At 38.0% G+C, this 21,921-nt stretch overlaps 1 protein-coding gene across 2 annotated transcripts in view; it reads right to left on the bottom strand.

The window, feature by feature from the left end:
• Positions 1 to 341: 341 nt before the first annotated feature.
• The window catches only part of LOC148846010 (membrane-associated protein VIPP1, chloroplastic-like), a 41,663-nt gene continuing 20,083 nt past the window's right edge, over positions 342 to 21,921 (bottom strand). The window contains exons 6-12 of one of the 2 annotated variants that reach the window (XR_016102077.1): positions 10,468 to 10,542; positions 7,794 to 7,864; positions 7,620 to 7,702; positions 3,647 to 3,749; positions 1,568 to 1,632; positions 1,262 to 1,336; positions 342 to 774 (exon numbers count right to left, since the gene is read on the bottom strand). Coding sequence is in view for 1 of the 2 variants with exons in the window: in XM_088953948.1 (XP_088810074.1) it covers positions 655 to 774; positions 1,262 to 1,336; positions 1,568 to 1,632; positions 7,620 to 7,702; positions 7,794 to 7,864; positions 10,468 to 10,542 (489 nt within the window). In the remaining variant the exon portion in view is untranslated. The remainder of the gene's footprint in view (positions 775 to 1,261; positions 1,337 to 1,567; positions 1,633 to 3,646; positions 3,750 to 7,619; positions 7,703 to 7,793; positions 7,865 to 10,467; positions 10,543 to 21,921) is intronic. The other variant, XM_088953948.1, reaches the window with a different exon arrangement.

Genomic DNA, 21,921 nt, shown 5'->3' with positions numbered 1-21,921 from the left:
TTTTATTTTTTGTCAAAACGGACCATCCGTTCGGTTCGAACAGTCAGAGCATTCGACCCGGGAACCAGACCCCTGCCTGGTTTGTTGTTCGGTTTGGTTTTGAAAACCTTGTTTATTTTTGAAGAATTATTGAAATTTATTTTTAATTTGTTATTAAATAATTGATTTTCTTTTCCTCTATTTCAGTTAAATTTAAATATACAACTGGTGCCAACTGGCTTTTTGGTATGTCTGGCTGGGTGCAGGGGAGACTTGGACTGAATGCCGTCTCTACCTGGGTGATGGGTCTGGAAATTTAGGTGAAAAAGAAATAAGGAAAAGAAAGACACGACACAAACAAATTATGTCTAATTAGAATGCTGAAAATATCTAGACTAAAGCATAATTCATTATATTTACACCAGATGACCCATGTGGATATAACAAAATAAGAACTTTTGGAAATACAAAACCACCTCGTCTCTGAATGTGTGGGGGGACACTATACATCACCCAATTCATTTTAATTTGCTCCTCCCTTTCATGCATCGACAATAATTTTCCATCCGCCAACTTCAGTTTCTAAATGAACTCAAGATCTTAACTTTACAACCATTTTTCATGTATATAATAGCCATTAGTGCAAGGTTTCTTTCAATGTAACCAATGCTAAATTTATAATTCCTTGGTCTTTCTCCTCAGTTCATTAAGTTCCTTCTCAATCTCTGTATCTCGAATGGGAAATCCTGCATTTGTGCTGCTAACAGCTGCTCTACCAGGTGGAAGCTCTCCTTTCTATTGAAATAGCACATTGGAAGAAATAAAAAAGAAAAAGGAAAAATTAAAAGCATATACACAAGTTCGATGGTTCCAATATCAGAGTCAATCATAACCAATTCAAAGAAATGGTAATTCTCTAATTGTTGCATTGAAACTACAACCTTGTAAAAACCTAAATTCACTTGTAATTTGGTTTAATATCATATCATTTCCAAATTATTTTCTTGCAGCAATGTATCCTACATTAACTAATAATTATTAAACATAATAATGCTTGTAAATAAAAATAATAAAAACATCAAATGGAACTTGTTGCCACTACAAGAGCACAATAACATGCATAAAACAGTAGATAACGTCCTCGTACGACAATTATAGAAGGGAACGGGCACAGCCATTATAAGGACCACATCCAAAAGGTGTGTGTAATAAAGACTGAAACCCAGATCCCAGTCATATTGCCCTTCCCTTCTCATTACTCGAAAAGAATAATAAAACGTACCAAAGAGCTTCCAGATAGTTCTTTCTTCAACTTCGCAAGGTCATCATCAACTGACGAGCTCTCTAGCAAAGCAAACTGTGGGAAATAGATTGCCTTTAGCATGGACATGATCATCTCATCAAATTTATTTTTTTTGCTATAGATGCTATGGATGTGCAGAAAAAAAAAAAAAAAAAAAAAATTGTGAACAAGTTCTAGCTGAAGTGTATAACAGATCAGCACAGGTAGAAACAGGTAATAGGAATAAACATAAAATAATATCCTTTAGGGGAAGAACAAAAGAAAACGATGAGGGAAAAGGACTACCTTTCCTTCAAGGTCGTCAGTGGTCAACAGATTAAGTGCCTCGGCTTGGGATTCCATGGCCAACACTGAGAAAATGCAACAAAAAGTTGTAAATGATTATCAAAGCTACATCAGTATTAGAAAACAATGATATATTTCTTTTCATCAGAAATAGTATGATCAAGATGGAAGATCCTCAGGTGGGGTTCTACAGAAGAGACCTTGTTGGCTAGAATTCTTCCCATGTGTGCTGTCTAGACATCTGATAAAGAACATGGTTTTTAAATGTTGGGAATCCATAGTTTTGAAAGGCTAAAAGCCTTGAAGTTTGAAGTGTGTGCCTTCACTAGTAATGATCTTGCAAAAATTGACGTGTTAAATAAGTATTTAAACCAGGATTTTGAAACTAAAGATCTGGTGAGCTTTGATATTTCTTAGGCATAGAGGTAGCAAGGTCGAACATGGGACTTTCGTTTCCCAACATAATTATGTCCTTGACCTGTTGTAAGAGACCAGTAAGCTTGAGTTAAACCGGCTGTATGCCTATTGATCAGAATCATAGGATCAAGGATCAAAATTTCGATATGTATTGGGCCGTACAGCCAATATGTATCATACTGGTGGTTTCCTGATATGCCCCTACAGTGGGTGTTTCGGGGCATGACCTGGTTCAGGGGGTAGATGGGCCTTAAACTGACCCCTCTGAACCAGGTTGGAAAAAAAAAAAAAAGAAAAAAAAAAAAGAAGCAAGACTCGATACAGTCCGATAAGCCCCAACCGGTGTATTGGATTGTATCAACATTTAAAACCTTGCATAGGATTAATGGTTTTGATGATGAGCAGATTAAAGATATTGGGATTGGGAGGTATCAGAGGTTGGTAGGATGGCTTCTATATCCCTGCTCCAGGCCAGATACTTCGTATGTAATGAGTATGGTAAGCAAATATATGCATGTTCCACAAAGTTCACATTGGGTAGATATTGACAGGATGCTTACCTTAAGAAGCATCATGGTGGAGATTCAATGTTTCTAATTATGACACATGAAATTTGAGGCTTATATAGATGTAGATTGGGAAGGCTCCTTAGATGATAGATGCTCTACATCTGGAATTTACACTCTTGGTCAGAATTTGGTGTCTTGGAAAAGCAAGAAGCAATGGTGGCCTAGTCAAGTGTAGAAGCCAAGTACAGGTCTATGGATCATGGTGTGTCAGAGTTACTTTGGCTTCATTCTCTAAATGGACAACTTGAGATTGAGGTAGAACAGCCCTTGATGTTATACTATGATAATCAAGCCACCAACATTGCTCATGATCCAGTCCAGCATGATAGGACTAAAAATATTGAAGTTGATAGATACTTCATTAGAAAGAGGGTGTCTTCAGGCAAAGTGTGTTTACACTACATCTAATCTAAAATACAGTTCTCAGACATATTTACTAAAGGAGTTGCTAAAAATAAGCTGGAGCACGACTTATGCAAGTTGGGAATGATCAACATCCATTACCAATTTGAGGGAGTGTTGACATGCTATGGCACCATCTACATTTCCACCCTTCAGGCTTTTATGTTAATATTTTTTATTTGTTTTGTTTTTTTTTTTAACTTTTATTGTGCTTTGTTATTGGGCCCAGGCCCATATTCTTTATTTACTTATTACCTGCTTCCCTATTATAGGGGCATGACTGTCATTGTACAAATCTTACCACTAATTATAAATACTAATGCTAAGGGGCACCTGCAAAGTTTTTGGCTCCCCCTTCTTTTTATTGCTTTTCGTTCTCTCTTATCCCTTCTATTCTCTGCGCTTCTTCAATCCTTTTTCTTCTATTTCTGATTTCCTACTAAATTGATCTTTGATTTGAGTAGATCATTTTATTGCCTGCAATCGGCAATAATATTCTTACAACAAACAGCATTATGCAAACCTGTCCTTGCTTCACAATTCATAACCAATCCAGGAAAGGGGAAAAACATGGCATATGAAAATCTGGAATGATATTTCTACCAAAAAAAAAAAAAAATCTGGAATGATATGTATAGATAAGATTTTTCTAGAATAGTGTCCAGATCTGACCTTCATAAATCTGGTATACCTGCTATGTTTAGATCTTTATGCTCAAATAAAAGGACAGCTCAGTGCACAAGGCTCCCGCCAATGCGGGATCTGCAGAGCAACAGATGCACACAGCCTTATCCCTGCAGACACAGAGAGGCCGTTTACAAGATCTTTACACTCAGATCTGAAAAAGAAAACTTGAACCCCACAATCCACTCCCACAAATCTGAATAGTACAAGCCCTTGTGTGAAAAATAGAGGAAGTTCGGCCCTCTCACAAAGAATAAATCTTGGTCATTTTGACCAAGAAAAAGAAAACTAAAACATCAAAACAAGAATAAAAATAAGGTTTCTTCTGTGGTTGGTTCGTTGAGGTTATAGTTCTGAACAAGCAAGAACAAAGAAATAAGAATAAGAAAGGAAGAGGCATCTGATCTGACAGTTCACCTTTGTTCTGGTGACATGCTCTCTGTCATAGATCAGAAACAAAGTACAACAAAGATCACCTTTATTCTGCTTGCTCCCAGATCTCATAAGCTGTATCAGCCCTCATGAAATTTCTTCACTTGGGGCAGCATAGACACTAGAAGCCATGACATCACCAATACGGTTCTCCTGGCTCCATTTGTCATATTCAACACTTCAGACTTTGGTTCCTTAATCTTCCTGTAGAAATATTGGGCCAGATGGACCGTAGTTTATTTCAGCCTAATGTTTATTATTTTTTGTGTTAATGGGCCTATTGATCTTTTTTTCTTTAAGTTTTTAAGTAGTCGCCCTACCCAAGGGTATTCATGTAATTACCCCAACTATTCTAATCAGGTTTAATAAAAGTATTTGGGGATGGAGAGAGAGTATGATTGACTCTTCTCCTTCCCCTTCTCTCTTCTCTTCTTCTCTTGCAGTCATACCCCATAGTTGTCAAGGTGATGCCTAGGTAACAAGGTGCCCTTGGAGGCTCACCTCGCCTAATTGCCAAGCAGTTTTGTATATTGTGTCATAAAATACTTTTATATTCTTAATTTTGTGTGTTTATATACTAATTTATTTTTATTATTTTCTTATTTGTAATGATTTAATCAACACAGACATTGCTAAGTGCAATATTGAACCCTCAAAGACTTCAAAACATGAACCAATAAGTAATGAAGAACTTAAATTTTTTTTTCTAATCAACACATTTTCTTCCTTCCATCTTTTCTTTTCTTCTTTTCCTATAACAAAAATAGGGGTTCAGCCCCTATATTTTTTGAATATGTTGATTTTCTATACTTTAACATGAAATTTATACTTTTCTTATGAAAATTATGGATAATTATTAAGGAAATATGGCTACACAACCTAGGGAACTAACCTAGGATATATGCTTTTTTACTTAAAAAAGTCCATCACCTAGGCAACTAGGCAATGAGGCGCCCCCATGTTGCCTAGCCTCACCTTGGTGCCTTGAATACTATGCTAGAGAGTTGGCATATCCCAATCTTCTTCATTGTGGTGCCTACACTCTAATGCCATCAGTCGATCCAAAATTTGGACTCTCTTATCATAATGTTGTGCACTCATTCCTTCATAACCCTCTCAATCTCCTACTCTGACAATATAAGTAAAAGGTACATAATGTTACGAACTAGGAAGTTTGTTCACTTCTGATGGTAAAATCAATCCCCAGTTTCTTCTCAATTCACTCCCAAAGTTCAACCAGGTACAATGAAGGGTTGCCTTCAAATCTTCCAATCAAGCATCACTTCAAGTAAAACTTTCTTGAAAATTTTCTGACCTATCAATGACCACATAAATGGTTTTCTTTGCCCACCTTTACTTCTCATTTGCCTTCTTGCGGCCACAACCCTTCCCCTACAACCTCCCTATAACTCCTCTTCTGGCCATTGTCCCCCTTACCACCTAACTCACCAGCCCTTGTATCCTTAATTCTTCTCTACCTGGCTATTTCAATTCGCTTACCTCAGCCATGGGGAGAGATTTTGAGCAAACACAATCGCCCTCTGCCATTGGTGTCGCCTTCTCAATATCCAAAACAATCTTGTACATTTAAAAAATTTAACACTTCTAGGGTCATCTCCATTGTCACTTCTCTTCTCCATAATTCATATACTAGTTTCTTTTTATTATTTTATTATATTTTCAAGTTCAATCACAACACACTAGGGCTGTAATTGGATTGGGTTCGGACCGAATTCTGCAAAATCTGAATCCGGTCCAATTGTTGAAAACTTGCATCCAAGTCCTATCCAAAACCCGATCAGATTTGAAGACCTCATTCGAATTCGAATTCTAATAGAATCAAGTTGGATTTGGATTTAATCTGGCTCTGCTTTAATTTTTTAAAATACAAACAAAAAAATCAAAAGTTAATTACTTTTCAACTTTTATGTATAATAAATTAATGTAAATATAATATACTGAATTTATTAAACGTATCAATTCATATATAAAAATATATCTTTTTTATATTTTAAATATAATTATATAAAATTTATATATAAAAATCAATAAAATTATAATATAATCGGATCGGATTTTAATCAGATTGGATGGAATCAAATCCAAATCCGATCTGATTATTAATCAGATGCAGATTGCAAAATCCAAATCTGATCTGATTACAAGACATCATCCAAATCCGAGATAATCGAATCAGATGCCAGATCGGGCCACAAATTTTCCGGTATCATTGACAACCTACAACGCACAAGTTGGTGGGTGCTTCAAAACCTTAACTGATAAACAAGCAAGAACTTCAAGATTTATCACATGAGAAGAACAAAGGTATGTCTTCTTTTCTTCTGCCCCTTTCTTTTCTTCTTTTCTTTGGACAAAAACAAGGATTCCACCCATTCTCCTTTTTCTAAGACAATCTTCTTCTGCTTCACCACCCCTTTCTTTTCTTTTTTCCCTAGGACAAAATCAAGGGTTCAACCCCTATATTTTCTGAGTTTTTCTTTTCTTTCTTCTTCTCATGAGTATGTTGATTTTCCATGAAACCAATGGAAATTACCCTAGGATTTAGGTTTTTATTAAAAAAAAAATCCATCACCTAGGTGACATGGCACTCCCCTGTCAGCGAGCTATGCTTTGGTGCCTTGACAGCAATGCTGACTAATGAATAAACTGTATCATATGCATAAATTCTCTTTTTGTTAAATAGAATTTAGATACCTATGGAAAAATATTTGTAAGAAAATGAGTCAGTAGAATGACCCTACCATGTAAAATGCAGCCCAGTGCACAAGGCCGCTGCCAATGCGGGGTCTGGGGAGGGACAGATGTACACAACCCTGGTCACCCAGGTCACTATCGGGTAACCTAACCGTTGCACCAAGGCCTACCCTCTAGCATGACTCCACCATGTCTTAAACATAAAATGGGCCTGTAACCTCATCACCACAGTGACAGGGTACCACGCTCCAAAGCCAACAATAACTAGATGATCTTTATCATCAAATAACAGGGGCAAGTCCAAAAGCAAAAGGTAAAAATAGATTATTATAGTCAACTGGTTGTGGCTTTGAGGGTATATATTATCCAAGAAGTATCATCATTATAAGCTGGGCTTCAGGACAGACTTTGGATCCGTGGAAACTATCTCATTTGCTGTTAGAAATCAGGGAACTGGCCTCTTACTTAGAATGCAGATTCAGATGGATTCCTAGAGAATTAAACCATGTGGCTGATAATCTAGCTAAATCTGGGCTGGAAAGGGATTTTTTGTATAGTGATCATACTTAGCCATTGCAGTGGGCTTTGTCTTTTGTTCTTTGTTGACAAGGCTTTGTACATCTCCTCATGTACATCCCTCCCCCTTTTTTTATCTTAATGAAATCTGTTATCTTTTCTCAAAAAAAATGTCACATGTGCCTGCTGAAAGAATATGAGCTGACTGCCATTTATAATAGAGGCCCAGTGATTACACCTCTTTCCAGAACCATAGACAATGCATGAAATATGATAATCGACTGCTCAGAAATAAAGCACAGGCCAAATATTCATACCCTTTTCCTCCATTTTTTCAAAAGCTGAAAGAGCGCTACTTGTATTAACATTCCCTAACATCTCATTCACTTTCGTTGCAGTCCTAGAACAACATAAAATTTGACATTGAGATCAAGTTCACACGGTTAATGTAAACAGAGACGGTGAAAATAAAAAGGGTGTTCTGGACTAACTTTGCTGACTGAGCACGTGCTTTGAGAGTATCTTTCTTTGACTTAGCTTCCTGTATCTTACTCTCCAAAAGCTGCAGAAAACCAGAAACCAAAGTAACAAAATAAAAAGACTATTGCAAGAATGAAGAGAAGATTGAGACCACAACAAACATACAGAAATTGTAAAAAAAAGCATAAAATACATTAATCAAATCTGGGAGGGAACCAACAATTTTTGTTTTGATTTATTGGGTTGAGCCTTGCATTTGGGAAAGGGGATTGTTAATATTGAATCTCTGTCATCTTGAAAATTAATTCTTCTGTCCAAAATGATATAAACCTATTATTCTACATCAACGTTCAAAATTTTGATACGATATGCCCCGTATCAGGCATATATCGGGACTCCTCTCTTTTTTTAATAAAAAATATGCGTAAATAAGTCCCAAAAAAACAACTTTTGAAAAAGAATATATAAAAGCGTGAGTTTCTAAGTACCAATACGCCTCTACCGATTCACGGGGGCGTAGGGATGGCAATTTTCCCCATCCCCGATGAGGTCGGGGACGAAGATTAATAGGAATCCCCGATCGAGAATGGGGATTGAGGTCCCCGACCCCGATTATATATATATATATATGTGTGTGTGTGTGTGTGTGTGTTATTTATATTAAACATATATTATTTATATTATTTACATATATATATATATATATATATCAAAACATATTTAAAACATTATTTATAATTTATAATTTTTATTTATTTTAAGTAAATTTATTTTTCAAAAAAAATACTATTATCTAAAAATATTTCGGGGATTCGGGTCCCCACGGGGAACCCATCCCCATCGAGGATCGTGGATGGAGGACAAATTTTATCCCCAATGGGGATCAGGGATGGGGATGGGGGTTAATTTCAGAATCAGGGGCGGGGACAGGGAATATGATCCCCGCCCCGTTGCCATTCCTACAGAGGCATATTGATACTTTGAACCTTGTCCTACATAATTAGGCATAAAGGTTGTTTTAGAATCATAGGAGCATAATTATCTCAACTTCCACGCAACCCCCAAAATGATTCTTCTTTTTTAATTTTAATTCATTGTATACACAGCTTAATTAAAATCATAATAGACTGAAATTTTGACCCCTTTGCATGCAGCACTAATTGTACAGGTAACATACATTTACACCACTTCTTTGGTGGTCATAATTCTTCTGGTCAGAAAGGGGTTGTCATTGAAGAGGGTGTTGAGTCATTGAAGACCAGTTTTTTGAAAAGAACTCAGTGATGGAGATGGAGATGGAGAGGATTAATGAAACACCAAAGGAGTTGAAGATTCTCAGAAGGAATTCTCTTGCAGTGAGAAAATTCAGAAATCAGAGAAAACCTCTAAATCTGTTGGTCTCAAAAGTTTTTGCTAGACTGACGTGGGGTTTATTTAGGACTGGTCTAAACAAAAAAATGATGAAACCAAAGAAAAGCCTAAAGAAGAACTAGAGAGGTCATTTGTTTCTGTTTGTTTCCTCTTTGGAACTTGGTGTGGATTTGTGAGTGGTTTTGGTTTGTTGGTTTTGGGGGTTCTGTTTTGGTTGTTATTCTCTGTTCAATGAGTTGGATGTTTGGTGGTCTGTTTTTCTTCATTTTTAGTTGGTTTGTTTGATTTGGAGTTTGTTTCGGAAGTTTTTGTCTTTTTTGACTTCTGATCACCTTCCTTGTAATCTTCTTTTTTTCTTAATAAATTTTATTAAGAAAATTGGTAATAAAATAAATTTATTTCCCAAATGCAAATCAATGAGAAAGATGAATCCTGCCTGCTTAATTGGTATTTATTTATTGATCATTTCTTTTTAACTTGTCAAAAGATCTCTACACAAGTACACCTCAACTTATATATATATATATATATATATATATAATGAGAGAGAGAGAGAGAGATAATGAGGCTTAAACTACAAATCCCAAGGCCTCAAGGCTTACACCTCAAGTATCTAGATCTACTAAGTGCCACACTTTCATAAGGGCAGCCAGTGCACAAGGCTCCCGCCAATGCGAGGTCTGGGGAGTGAAGGATGAAACTGTGACTGCATTAGCTAGTTACAAAACTTCGTAAGGGCTGCATGGCCTGAACAAAGTTGGCATCTATACTTTGAGGAGTTTCTAAAGGCTGGGTACATGACAGACAAGATGGAAACCATTAAAAGACACACCAACTTTATTTTGTAGTTTGCCTTTTGATTGTTCCACACCATGTCTGTAGGAAGAAGCATCCGAGAGTCACAAAAACTGGTTTACTAGCATTGATGGAAAGACAAAAGGACAACCCAGAAAGAAATTATTTCAAAGATCTCTACAAATCAAAAAGAAAAAGGAATTAAAAGGGAAAAACAAAACAATTTCTTCTCAAACTGACATTGGAGAAAGAAAAAATAAAAGAAACAATTTTAATAGAGATGTAACAGTACTCTGTGTTTAAGGACATGAACCCCAATATTGATCCCAGCCATCTGGGATCTTGGGAGGGGTAGACTCAATACAGACCTAACCTTGGCAATTTTTTGCACAAAGTGGCCACTCTCAGACTTGAACCCGCTTCTCACGCTTGTCAACCAGAGATTTTAGCATTAGACCAAGAAATAACCCCTAAGGAGATGAAAAGGTTGTGGGGTATAAAAGAAAATTAATAGCATACCCGAGTATTTGAGACAAGATTTTCAACAACATTCTTCTGCTGATCAAGCTGAGCCTTTAAAGCACTTGCATTGTCCTGCAAAAGAATACAAAAGAATCAAAACCATCAGACACTAGGACAAACACTACATTAATTCAGCATCTTTGTTTTGTTTTCTTTTTCCTTCATTCCTTTTTCTTATTCCTACAAAACAGGTTTGATAAAAGGAGAAAATGTAGCACATAATCAGACACCTCTTAACTGCATAACCAGAAAAGGTGTGACCTCCAAGGAATGATCCAACATATAGAAAGGCAACAAGTATTGAAAGACTTTCCAGGCCTTCTTATGGAATTATTACAATAAAGTTAAGGGAAAACGGATATATACAAAATCAAACCAAAGGTTAACTACTATGAGCAGATGAAAAGGTTCAGTTACCATGCGCAACGACATCAGCAATCAGTGACATGAATCAGCCATGTTATCTGTGTTGAGAAAACCTTTTCCATCGAGCAATAGTAAATGTATTATGTTGTCTTAAATCTCAAAGATGCATGGGATCAGATATTACTTGCTCCTTTGAGTATAAATTAAACTTTATTAATAAAATTAAACAAAAAGAACCAACTCCATATTGCAGAAGATGAGAAAACCTGATAATGAAAGAGCTTTCCAGAAGATGGGACCATGAACCCTTTATCGCCATCAGACCAAGATGCAGACTATATCCCAGCAGCCAGAGGCCAATCCTAGACAAGCAACGAAGAGACACTGTCCAGCCCAGAGGAAGGAGACTCAACGGTGATGTGTCCTGGGGATAGGGTTTGCCACAACCATTCCTGTGAGTTCACCCTTGCCAAAACAATTCCTCTGCAACCCAGAGAAGGAGACTCAACAGTGTCTTGCTCCTGTACTAAACAGCCCATTGCTAATTTTTCCACTTGCAATAAATTGTCCCCATCCTATTGTAACTTTTTTTCTGTCATTTGTACTGCTTCTATTCCCAAAAAGGTTGCAAAGGCTAAGCAGATACCTGAGCAGAATAGTGCTATGTTAGAAGAAATTAGAGCCCTACATAAAAATCATACAAGGGAACTAGTGGATCTTCTTGAGAGAAAGAAACCGGTGGGGTGCAAGTAGGTCTTTTCTGTTAAAATTGAACTATAGATCTATAGAGAGATACAAAGCTAGACTTGTTGCAAAGGGCTTCTCTCAAATGTATAGGGTGGATTACAATGACTCTCATGTGCACCTGTTGCTATGATGAACTCTATAATAGCTCTATCATCTCTTGCTGCAAATTTTGAGTGGCATCTCCATTAGTTGGACTCAAAAATGCCTACTTAAATGGAGATCTGAGAGAAGTAGACATGGTTCAGCCTATTGGGTAGTTTATGACCTCAGGATCCAATCAGTGATTTAAAAAGGCACACCCGACGGCCTGAGGCAGCAATTTTATAATTTTAATTGCCTTTAAGACCCTAACATGGACTTGTTTGGGCTTTCCTTGACCTCGAGGGGCTTGGTACAAAGGCGGCTCGTAGAATCAGGAATGCAATATGTTTTACATCACATTAGCTACTTGAAGTAATGCAATTGAGCAAAAAAAGAGATTGTGGGTTTTACATGCTTGAAAATGTTTTATATGTTTGATTTTATTTTTAAATTTTCATTTGAATACACTTTACATGTTGTGTTTATGTATTTTAATTTTAGATAATAGATTTTTTAAAACATTTATTTCAAAATCTAAGTTTATATTTTTTATTAATATTATGTTTAATATATTTTTTTTTGCAATTTTTTTTTTTGGCATTGTTTTGAATTTTCTGACATTTCTTTGGCATTTTTTTGTATTTTCGCGCCTTGCTTCAAAAAGGCATGTCTTGTCTTGCCTTGCACCTTGCACCCCAGGCACAAATTGCCCCTTGCACTTTTAAAAGACTAGATCCAATATGATATGCACTGATGTACATTACTTTTATTCAGTGATTTCAAAGGTGTGCCTAAGGCACGCCTAGGCGCACAGTTGAGGCGCATTTTGGGGTATGCGCCTCGCCCAGGTCCTAGGCACACCCAGGCATGCGTCTGATGCGCCTTGTGCCTTATCCCAGGCGTGCACCTTAAAATTTTGCGCTTTTTTCTTTTTTTGAGTCTAATGGCTGAGTCGGGGGCTCCGCCCCCGAACCCCCGATCATGCCCCTCGAGGCAAGCCTGAACAAGTCTATGTTAGGGTCCAAAATTCTTATTTCTCACATAAAAAATAATGATTTTATAACTTCCATTGCCTTTTAAGAAGATAGTTTATTGCAATGAATGAATGAACATTAGCAATAAAATATCAGACCCTAACATGAAAGTTATAAAATCATTATTTTTATAATGAACAACATTATTCGAGAACCCCCTGTTTGCTAATGTTGTTCATTCATTCATTGCAATAATATATCTTCTTAAAAGGCAATGAAAGTTATAAAATCATTATTTTTTATGTGAGAAACAAGAATTTCAGACCCTAACATAGACTTGTTCAGGCTTGCCTAAATGGGCGTGGTACAAAGGTAACTCATAGAATCAAGAATTCAATATGTTTTACATCACGTTAGCTACTTGAAGCAATGCAATTAAGGAAAAAAAGAGATTATGGGTTTTACATGCTTGAAAATGCTTTATATGTTTGCTTTTATTTTTAAATTTTCATTTGAATACGCTTTACATGTTATGTTTATGTATTTTAATTTTAGATAATAGGTTTTCTAAAACATTTATTTTCAAATTTAAGTTTAAATTTCTTATTAACATTATGTTTAATATTTTTTGCATTTTTTTAATTTTTTGGCATTTTTTAAATTTTCTGACTTTTTTTATTTTTTAGCTTCTTTTTGTAATTTTGTGCCTTTCTTAAAAAGGCGTGCGCCTTGCCTTACGCCTTGCACCTCAGGCACAAATTGGCCCTTGCGCTTTTTTTGATCCTTGCGCTTTTAAAACACTGCTTTTATTAGGAATAAATGAACAATTTCATTTACAATCACATGTTTCATTGGGTGTGTGTTTCTATGATAGCCCTTAGAGATGAATTCAGATTAGCTGAACGTGATGGCTGTTCAGTGAGCTGTGGAACCAATGAAAATGTTCCACTATGAAAGGTGCGGGTCCCATGTATTTTATTACTGGCATGGAACATTATCATTGGTTCCACAGTCTGCTGAATAGCCATCACATTCAGCTAATCCTTGCTCCTTAGAGATAGCAAATTGACCCACCCACCCCAGTCAGGGTGGCTTTCCTGACCATTGATTGGGTTTGGAGCTGGTTTCAGGGAAACCTGAAACTCTAGTTACTGGGGATGGGGCAGGGTGGTATTTGTCCACCTTGCCCCAACCCCGGCCCCGAACCTGCCATGATTAAAAATGACAACGGTGGGGCAGGGCCAATTTGGGGATCCCCATTCTCCACGGGTCAAGGATGGGGTTGGGATTTCTAGCCCCATTGGGGTATGGGGCAGGGAAGGGGAGGGTATTTGAGTTTGGGGTCAGAGACAGGGTATGCAAAACCTGGCCCCGCCCCACCTTGTTGCCATTCCTAGTAACCCTTGATCTACATTTTAGGATTATATTAATCATAGAAATGATTGAGACCAACACAATCAGTATGCAGACTAAACTATTCCCAACCAATGGATAAGCATGGGTTATTCATCCTGAAAAGGTTGACATGCAAGAACTGCTTTGTGAGAAAGGGCAGTCAGTCTCTACTGCCAAAGTGATGACTCAAGACACAAGCATGGGTGTTTAGAAAAAACTGAACTAGACCACTTTCAGATGGATCCTAGATTTAATGACTGGTGGAGCATTTGGATTGTTGCATATGATCCTTAGACTTGATAATGGTATTCTTTTTTTTTTTTTTTGAAGAATAAAGATAAAATATTTCATTAAAAAGGAAAAAGAACATTACAATCCCAATGGGTGTCCGAGAGACACACCAATAGATCACTAAGCAACAAGAAAACTTTCAGCATTACAAGCTTGAATTTCAAGCACATCCCAGAAGCTCTCCCCCAAATCTGCTCTATTGATTTAAGCAAAACATGGAGGACCCATACCCAATCAGTCACTAGTCTACCGACTTAAGCAACTAGCATCTCAATGCTCTTGGACTTGTTATTAAATAACATTCTGTTCCTTTTATTCCAGATAGCCCAACACACTGCAAAAGGTATGCAGCTCCAGACTATCCTAGCCTTATTGCTCCCTCTAAATCTTGGCCAACATGAAAAGATTTCAGTAGTGGAACTTGGCTGAAAGACTAACACCGAAGAGCACAGAGTAAATCTTCCAAATGAAATTGGCAACCTTGCATGAGAAAAATAAGTGGTACACTGACTCCTCTTCCATCTTGAACATATAGCAAAAGCTCATCATGCTGAAGCTTCTAATCTTCAAGTGGTCTGCAACTTAGATACTATCCAAGGAGGCCAACCACACAAAATCTTCCACCCTTGATGGGGCTGGATTCCCCCACATTCCTTCTGCCTGTCCTATGATCTGATGGTCTTTGATAAGGGCCAAGTAGGACTTTACTGAGAATTTTCCAGCAACAGAATGCATTCCTCCATTTCTTGATCCTGCAGTGGTCTTCTAAACTTTGGGCACTAAATCACCTTCTCACCACTGACTTCATAGCATTGATCGATCCTTAGTTGATGCTCAACAGCCTGTACAACCTCGGGCAAGCCTCACACAGCTTCCCAACTCCACTCCAATCATCCTCCCAGAATCTCTAGCACCATCTCCAACATTGAATCAAACCAAACTCCTGAAATCCCAGTTGAACCCTATTATTCCTTTCCATACACTCACCCCGTAAGAATTAGACACCTCCCTTGATTTCCACCCAAACGTCACCACCCCACAATGGCATTCTACCAGGTTTCAAATCTTGTGCTTTTGATATGCCAACTAATGATGCCCTATCAGAGGTAAATTACCTGGGTGTGTAGGAGGAGATAAGAGTAGGATCAGAACAAGTGATCATTGTGACAGGAATTGCCACTGCCACTATGTCAGACAAAGAGAATACCCTAATCAGCAGAAAACTAAAAAAGATATAAAAGACGAGAGAGAATTTATGCGAGAAGAGAAAAGAAGAAGATAGAATGGAGAAAAGATGAGAAGCCAATAATGCTGGCCGCCCCCTCTCATTAACTTTTATTCTTAATAGACCGGCTGGTGCTTACAACTTAACAAAAAAATAAACTACTCTAACAGCTTCTAACAAATAAGCTGTGTTCCCGGCTAACTAATTAAACAATGGCATTTTACCAAGATTGTTATGAGATCTTAAAAAAGGATATTTAAGGAGTTTTCAATGAATTTTTTAGGGGAAGTGATTAATCCCAGGTTGAACTCCTTTCATTGCCTTGATTCCAAAGAAGGTTGAGGATGCTCATCCTAGAGATTTCAGACCTATCAGCTTGGTTAATAGCCTATAAAAATAACTACAAAGGTACTCTCTCAAAGGATAAGACGTGTTCTTCCTACCATTGTTTCCCCAAATCAAGGGGCACTTGTGAAAGAAAGGAAAATCATTGCCAACAAAAGTGTTGAGGAAATGAAAAAGGTGGGAAAAAAAAAAGTTTTGTTGGTAAACTGGATTTGGAGAAGGCCTATGATTTGGTAGATTGGGGTTGTTGGATGGAGGTTCTAAGAAGCTCTCGCCTTGGAGACAGATGGTGTAAATGGGTTGAGGGTGCATCAAGACTTGTCACTACACTATCTTGGTGAATGGGGCCCACTATCCCCATTCCTCTTTACTCTGATTGTGGATGTCCTTGGAAGACTAATCTCTGGGCAAATTCTAGAAACCTGGTGTGGGGATGGAGAGTTGATAGGAAGGGTGTGACAATCACTCACTTATAATTTGCAAATGATACTATTTTGTTCTGTGAAGGGGGAAATATTAGGTGGATCAGAAACTTGAAATGGATGATTCAATTGTTTGAGAAAATGTCAAATTTAAAGGTGAGTCTTCACAAGAGTTGTATTTCAAGGACAAATATGGAACAAAGGGAGATATCAGAAAGTACCAAAACCCTAGGTTGTATTACGTCTCAATGGCCTTTGATCTATTTGGGGCTACCTTTGGGTGATAATCCAAGAAGTGCTAGCTTTTGGAATCTAGTGGTTGAGAGATTTACTAAAAGGTTGGCCTCCTAGAAAAAAATCTATTTATCCTTGGGGGGGAGGATCACATTAATTAGGTCTACTTTGGCCAATCTGTTGGTGTACTATTTGTCAATATTCAAAATTCCAAAAGGGGTGAGTAGAAGTTTGGAAATTTGATTAGGAATTTTCTATGGAAGCCAGGAGAGGAGAAGGATCATAGGGTTCATTTGGAGGTGGTGAGAAGAAGTAAGAAATTTGCTGGTCTAGGTGATGAGGTAAAAAAGGAATATAGCTCTTTCGGGAAAATGGTTATGGAGATTGCCAACAGAAAAGGATAAATTCTGGGAAAGGTAATTATTAGCATTAATCGGCTTGCGGCTAATGGGTGGGATGTAGACTATGGACCAAAGCAACAAGAGCTACACCTTGGAAATCCATCCATGATATTCTTCCAATGTTCCTACCCTTCATCAAATACAACCTATGCTTCGGAAACCTTGTTAAATTTTGGGAACATGTGTGGCTGGGTGACTCACCATTGAAGGAATAATTTCCATCTCTTTTAACTTGTCCAACCTTAAGAATGAACCTATGTCTTCCTTCTTGTTACCTTCTAGTTCGAACTCAAGCTATGCCTAGAATATAGGGTTTAGAAGGGGGCTCAGAGATGCTGAATTAGATAATGTTTTGTTACTTCATTGTTTATATGGAGTGTTCCTGAACCCTTCAGAGTCAGATAGTAGGATTTGGTGTATTGCATCATGTAATTCTTTTCTTGTGATTCATTCTTTTCTGCCCTAACCCAACCTTTAGATAGCTTTATGATGCTTTTTCCGGTTAAGGAGGTTTGGAACAAGCCTATTCCCCCTAGAGTTAGTGGTTTTTGTTGGGAAGTTTTCTTGGAAAGAATCAATACTTGTTATCTTCTTCAAAGAAAGAGATAAAATAGGTGTCTTTCTCCCAATTGGTGCATCCTTTGAGAGGCAAATGGTGAGACCTGCTACCACTTATTAATCTCCCACTCTTTCATTTCAATTATTTGGGTATGTTTCTCTCTTTGTTTGGGTGCAGGTCGAATGCCCCACCAAATGTTCAAAGTTTGTTCGGTTCTACCTATGTCAACTAGAGGAAGAGAAGGGGGAGAATTCTGTGGAAGTGTACAAGGGCGGTTGTGTGTCCGATGCTTGGGAAGTCTTGACAATATGGCCGACTAGAAACAAGAGAGAAAGAGAAGAGAAGAAGAGAGAAGATAGAAGAGAAGAGGAGAGATTGGCGACAATGGAACAGTGTTGGCGGCGCCAGCTTCTACTAATAATTATGGGGCTTCTAAAATAAAAGGGAAAAAGACCCAGTACAATAACAGAAAATAAAAAAGACTTTAAAACAACCAAACAGACCCTAACAAGACAGAAAATAATAAGACATAAAATAAACTATTTCAACATTCCCCCTCAAGTTGGAGCATAGAGGTCAATCATGCCCAACTTGTCATACAAATCATTATGCCACACATGTTGAAGACCATTGGTGAAGCTGTCTGCAAGCTATTCCTCTAAGATGACATATGGAATGCATACTTCTCCACTCACAAGTTTTTTTCTAATAAAATGCTTATCCACTTCAATGTGTTTCGTCCTATCATGGAGGACTGGATTAGCAGCAATGTTGATAGTGACTTTATTGTCACAATAGAGTGACATAGGGCTGTTGACTGCAAAACCCAGTTCACCTAACAAGTTTCTTATCCACATGATTTCAGCAACTCCATGAGACATAGCTTTGTACTCTGCTTCAGCACTGGATCTAGCCACCACACTTTGCTTCTTACTCCTCCAAGTGATCAAGTTACCTCCTACAAAGGTACAATACCCACTGGTGGACTTTCGGTCATTAACTGCCCCTGCCCAATCAACATCAGTATATACTTCCACCTTTAAATGTCCATGTATCTGGAACAACAAACCAGCTCCTGGAAATTTCTTGAGGTATATAAGGACTCTCTGCAGCTTCAAAGTGAGTTGTCCTAGGGTTGTGCTTGAACTGACTAAGGACACCCATTGCATAAGCAATATCAGGTCTGGTCATAGACAAATATAAGAGTCTCCCTACAAATCTCTAAAACTTCTTCACATCTTTCAAGAACTCCCCCTGATTGTCTCCCAACTGATGGTTAGGTTCAATTGGCGAGTCAATTGGTTTCACCCCTAGCTTGTCTGTATCTTCTAATAGGTCCAGTACATATTTCCATTGGGAAATAAAGATGCCCTTTTGAGAGTAGGAAACTTCAAGTCCAAGGAAATAATGTAATGGTCCTAAATCTTTCACCTCAAATTGAGTGGCTAAGAATTTGTTCAGTTTCTATATTTTGGTCTCCCAGTCTCCTGTGATCACTATGTCATCCACATACACAATTAAAGCTACAATTTTCCCTTCACCTTTCTTCACAAATATATTGTGGTCTAGCTGGCATTCTTGGAACCCCATCTGTTGAACTGCTAAGTAGAACTTACTAAACCAGGCCCGAGGTGATTGTTTCAAACCATATAAAGATTTTTTTAACCTGCACACTTTCTGCTCACGGCCTTTGGCACAAAAACTTGGAGGTTGGGTCATGTATACTTCCTCTTCTAAGTCACCTTCAAGAAAGCATTCTTAATGTCCAATTGGTGAAGTTCCCAGTCAAGATTTGCTACCAATGAGAGAAGAATCCTGATAGAGTTCATCTTGGCTACTAGAGCAAATACCTCTGCATAGTCTACTCCATATACCTGTGTAAAACCTTTTGCCACCAGTCCGGCCTTGTACCTTTCAACAGTTCCATTAGCCTTATGCTTCATTGTGAACACCCACTTGCATCCCACTGATTCCTTCCCTTCAAGAAGATCCACCAACTCTCAAGTGTCATTTTTGTGCAATGCATCAATTTCTTCCTTCATTGCATCTGTCCATTCAAGTTTGGATAAAGCTTCTGCCACATTCTTAGGAATAGGGATATTGCCAACAAAGAGAGGAATGCATGATATGAAGGTGAAATATGGTCATAGGACACAAAGTGAGAGATAGGATGATTAGTAGTACATGATCTAACACCCTTTCTCTTAGCAAGAGTAACACCAAGATCATTAATGACAGGGGAATCAACATTGAGAGGTTCAGGCATATCAATAGGAACAAGTGTACTTGGCTTATGAGAAGGATCTGCCTCTAGAGAATCCAGTGATGTTGGTTGCATAATGTCAGGTTCTACGGCTCTTGAACTCTGTTGGCTTTTGTGACGGCAAAGAAAGACACGGAATGGAGGAGGATTAGGAAGAGGAGGTAGTTGAGTATGAGCCTGGGTGTGTTTCTCCTCAACCCTACCCTCCCCTTGAGGAGAAACCGAGAAGAAAGGTTTATTCTCCAAGAAGGATACGTCTACGGAGACATAGTACTTGCGAGAGGTGGGATCATAGCAACAATACCCCTTTTGAAATAAGGGTAACCAAGGAAAGCACAAGGAATAGCACAAGGATCAAGTTTACCCCGAGTAGGAGACAAGTTATGAATAAAACAACAGTACCCAAAAACACGCACTGGAATGGGAGACAATAGAGCTGTAGGAAACAAAAGTTGATGTGGGACCTTATACTCTAGTAATCGAGATGGCATACGGTTGATGATGTATATAGCATACAGAACAACATCCATCCAAAAACGTTTTGGAACATTCATATGGAGTAATAAGCCACGAGCTACTTCGAGAAGGTGACAGTTTTTCCTTTCAACAACACTGTTTTGCTGGGGTGTCCTAGCACAAGAGCTTCGTTGAAGAGATCCACACAAAGCAAAGAATTCCATGAGATCACTATGGAAGTACTCTTTTTTGCATTGTCCGACTGGAAAAAAATTGAATTTCAATTTGGAATTGAGTGAACACCATGCATTGAAAGTCTCACAATTTTGGGCACTTCACCTCTAGATCGCATAGGGTAAACCCAAGTATATCTAAGGTAATCATCAATCAAAGTAATGAAGTACTTATATCCAGCCTTGGTATGTAGAGTAACAGGGCCCCAAACATCATAATAGACAATATGAAATGGAAATTCAAATCTTTTATTTCTTAAAGGAAAAGAACTTCTACAATGTTTACTCAATTGACATGTCTAACACTGCAACTGACTAACTGACAAAGACTTAAACAACTCTGGAAACATAACTTTTAATGACTCAAAAGAAAGATGACCAAGACAACTATGCCATAAATAGGCTTGACTCTCACTGAACAAACTCAATGACTTTGTAACCACAAGACCAACTTTATTCTCCAATATGTAGAGACCATCCACCATGCTTCCTCTACCAATCGTCTTCCCCGAGTCCAAATCCTAAAACATACATGAAGACGGAAAAAAAGTAACTGAATAATTCAAAGAATGAGTAATACTGCTAATGGAGAGTAAATTTATAGGCAATTTAGGAACATTCAACAAATTAGAGAGGATAAGGCCGAGTGGGAGAGATATGTGGTTCCTTGGCCAGCTATGGTGGAGAATGAACCATCAGCCAATCTCACCTTATCTCTCCCAGAGAGAAGGTTGTATGCCTGAAATAAATTTGATTTACCGGTCATGTGGTTTGAGGCTCCAAAGTCAATTATCCAAGGGGAATCGAATGTATGATTCCTTAGGGTCAGAACTGGGATGCCTTTCCTAAGTTACCATGGGACTAGTCTCTTGAGATGCCATATTAGCTGAATTATACTTTTTCTGATTCTGGTGGATTGGTTTCTTACCCTGATCAATTGTTGACTTCTTGCCCAATTCTTGTGCCCATTTAGGTTTTCCATGGAGATCCCAACATGTATCTCTGGTATGTCTTGTCTTCTGGCAATGAATGCACCAAATTTTACTTTTGTCATATGTTCTCTTCTGAGAATCACCCTTCTTAAAGGAGCCTCCGACATTAGAATCTGTACTTCCCCGGATAGCTAGGGCAACTGGCTCCCCCTCTGTACAATTCATCACACTTCTTCTACTCTCTTCTGACTTGACGAAAGCATAAACCTCCTGAACTAATGGCAAGTCTTTACTTCCCAAGATCTGCACCCTAATGGACTCATATGAAGGGTTCAACCCCAAGAGAAAAGCAAATACCCGTTGCTGAGAGACAAGTAACTTGTATGCCTTTGCATCTTCATCACACTTCTAATTCACATTTTGATAGTGATCCAATTCTTTCCAGATCGATATCAGATCTGAGTAGTACACTGAGAGACTCCTCTCCCCCTGCTTGCAAGTGGAGGATTCAGCTTGCAGTTGGTATA

The sequence above is a fragment of the Nelumbo lutea genome, chromosome 7, assembly GCF_056320005.1.
Source record: "Nelumbo lutea isolate HS-2025 chromosome 7, American lotus-T2T, whole genome shotgun sequence".
NCBI classification, from domain to species: Eukaryota; Viridiplantae; Streptophyta; class Magnoliopsida; order Proteales; family Nelumbonaceae; genus Nelumbo; species Nelumbo lutea.
The sequence above is the reverse complement of the archived record's forward strand: the minus strand, read 5'-3'. Positions and strand labels throughout refer to the sequence as shown.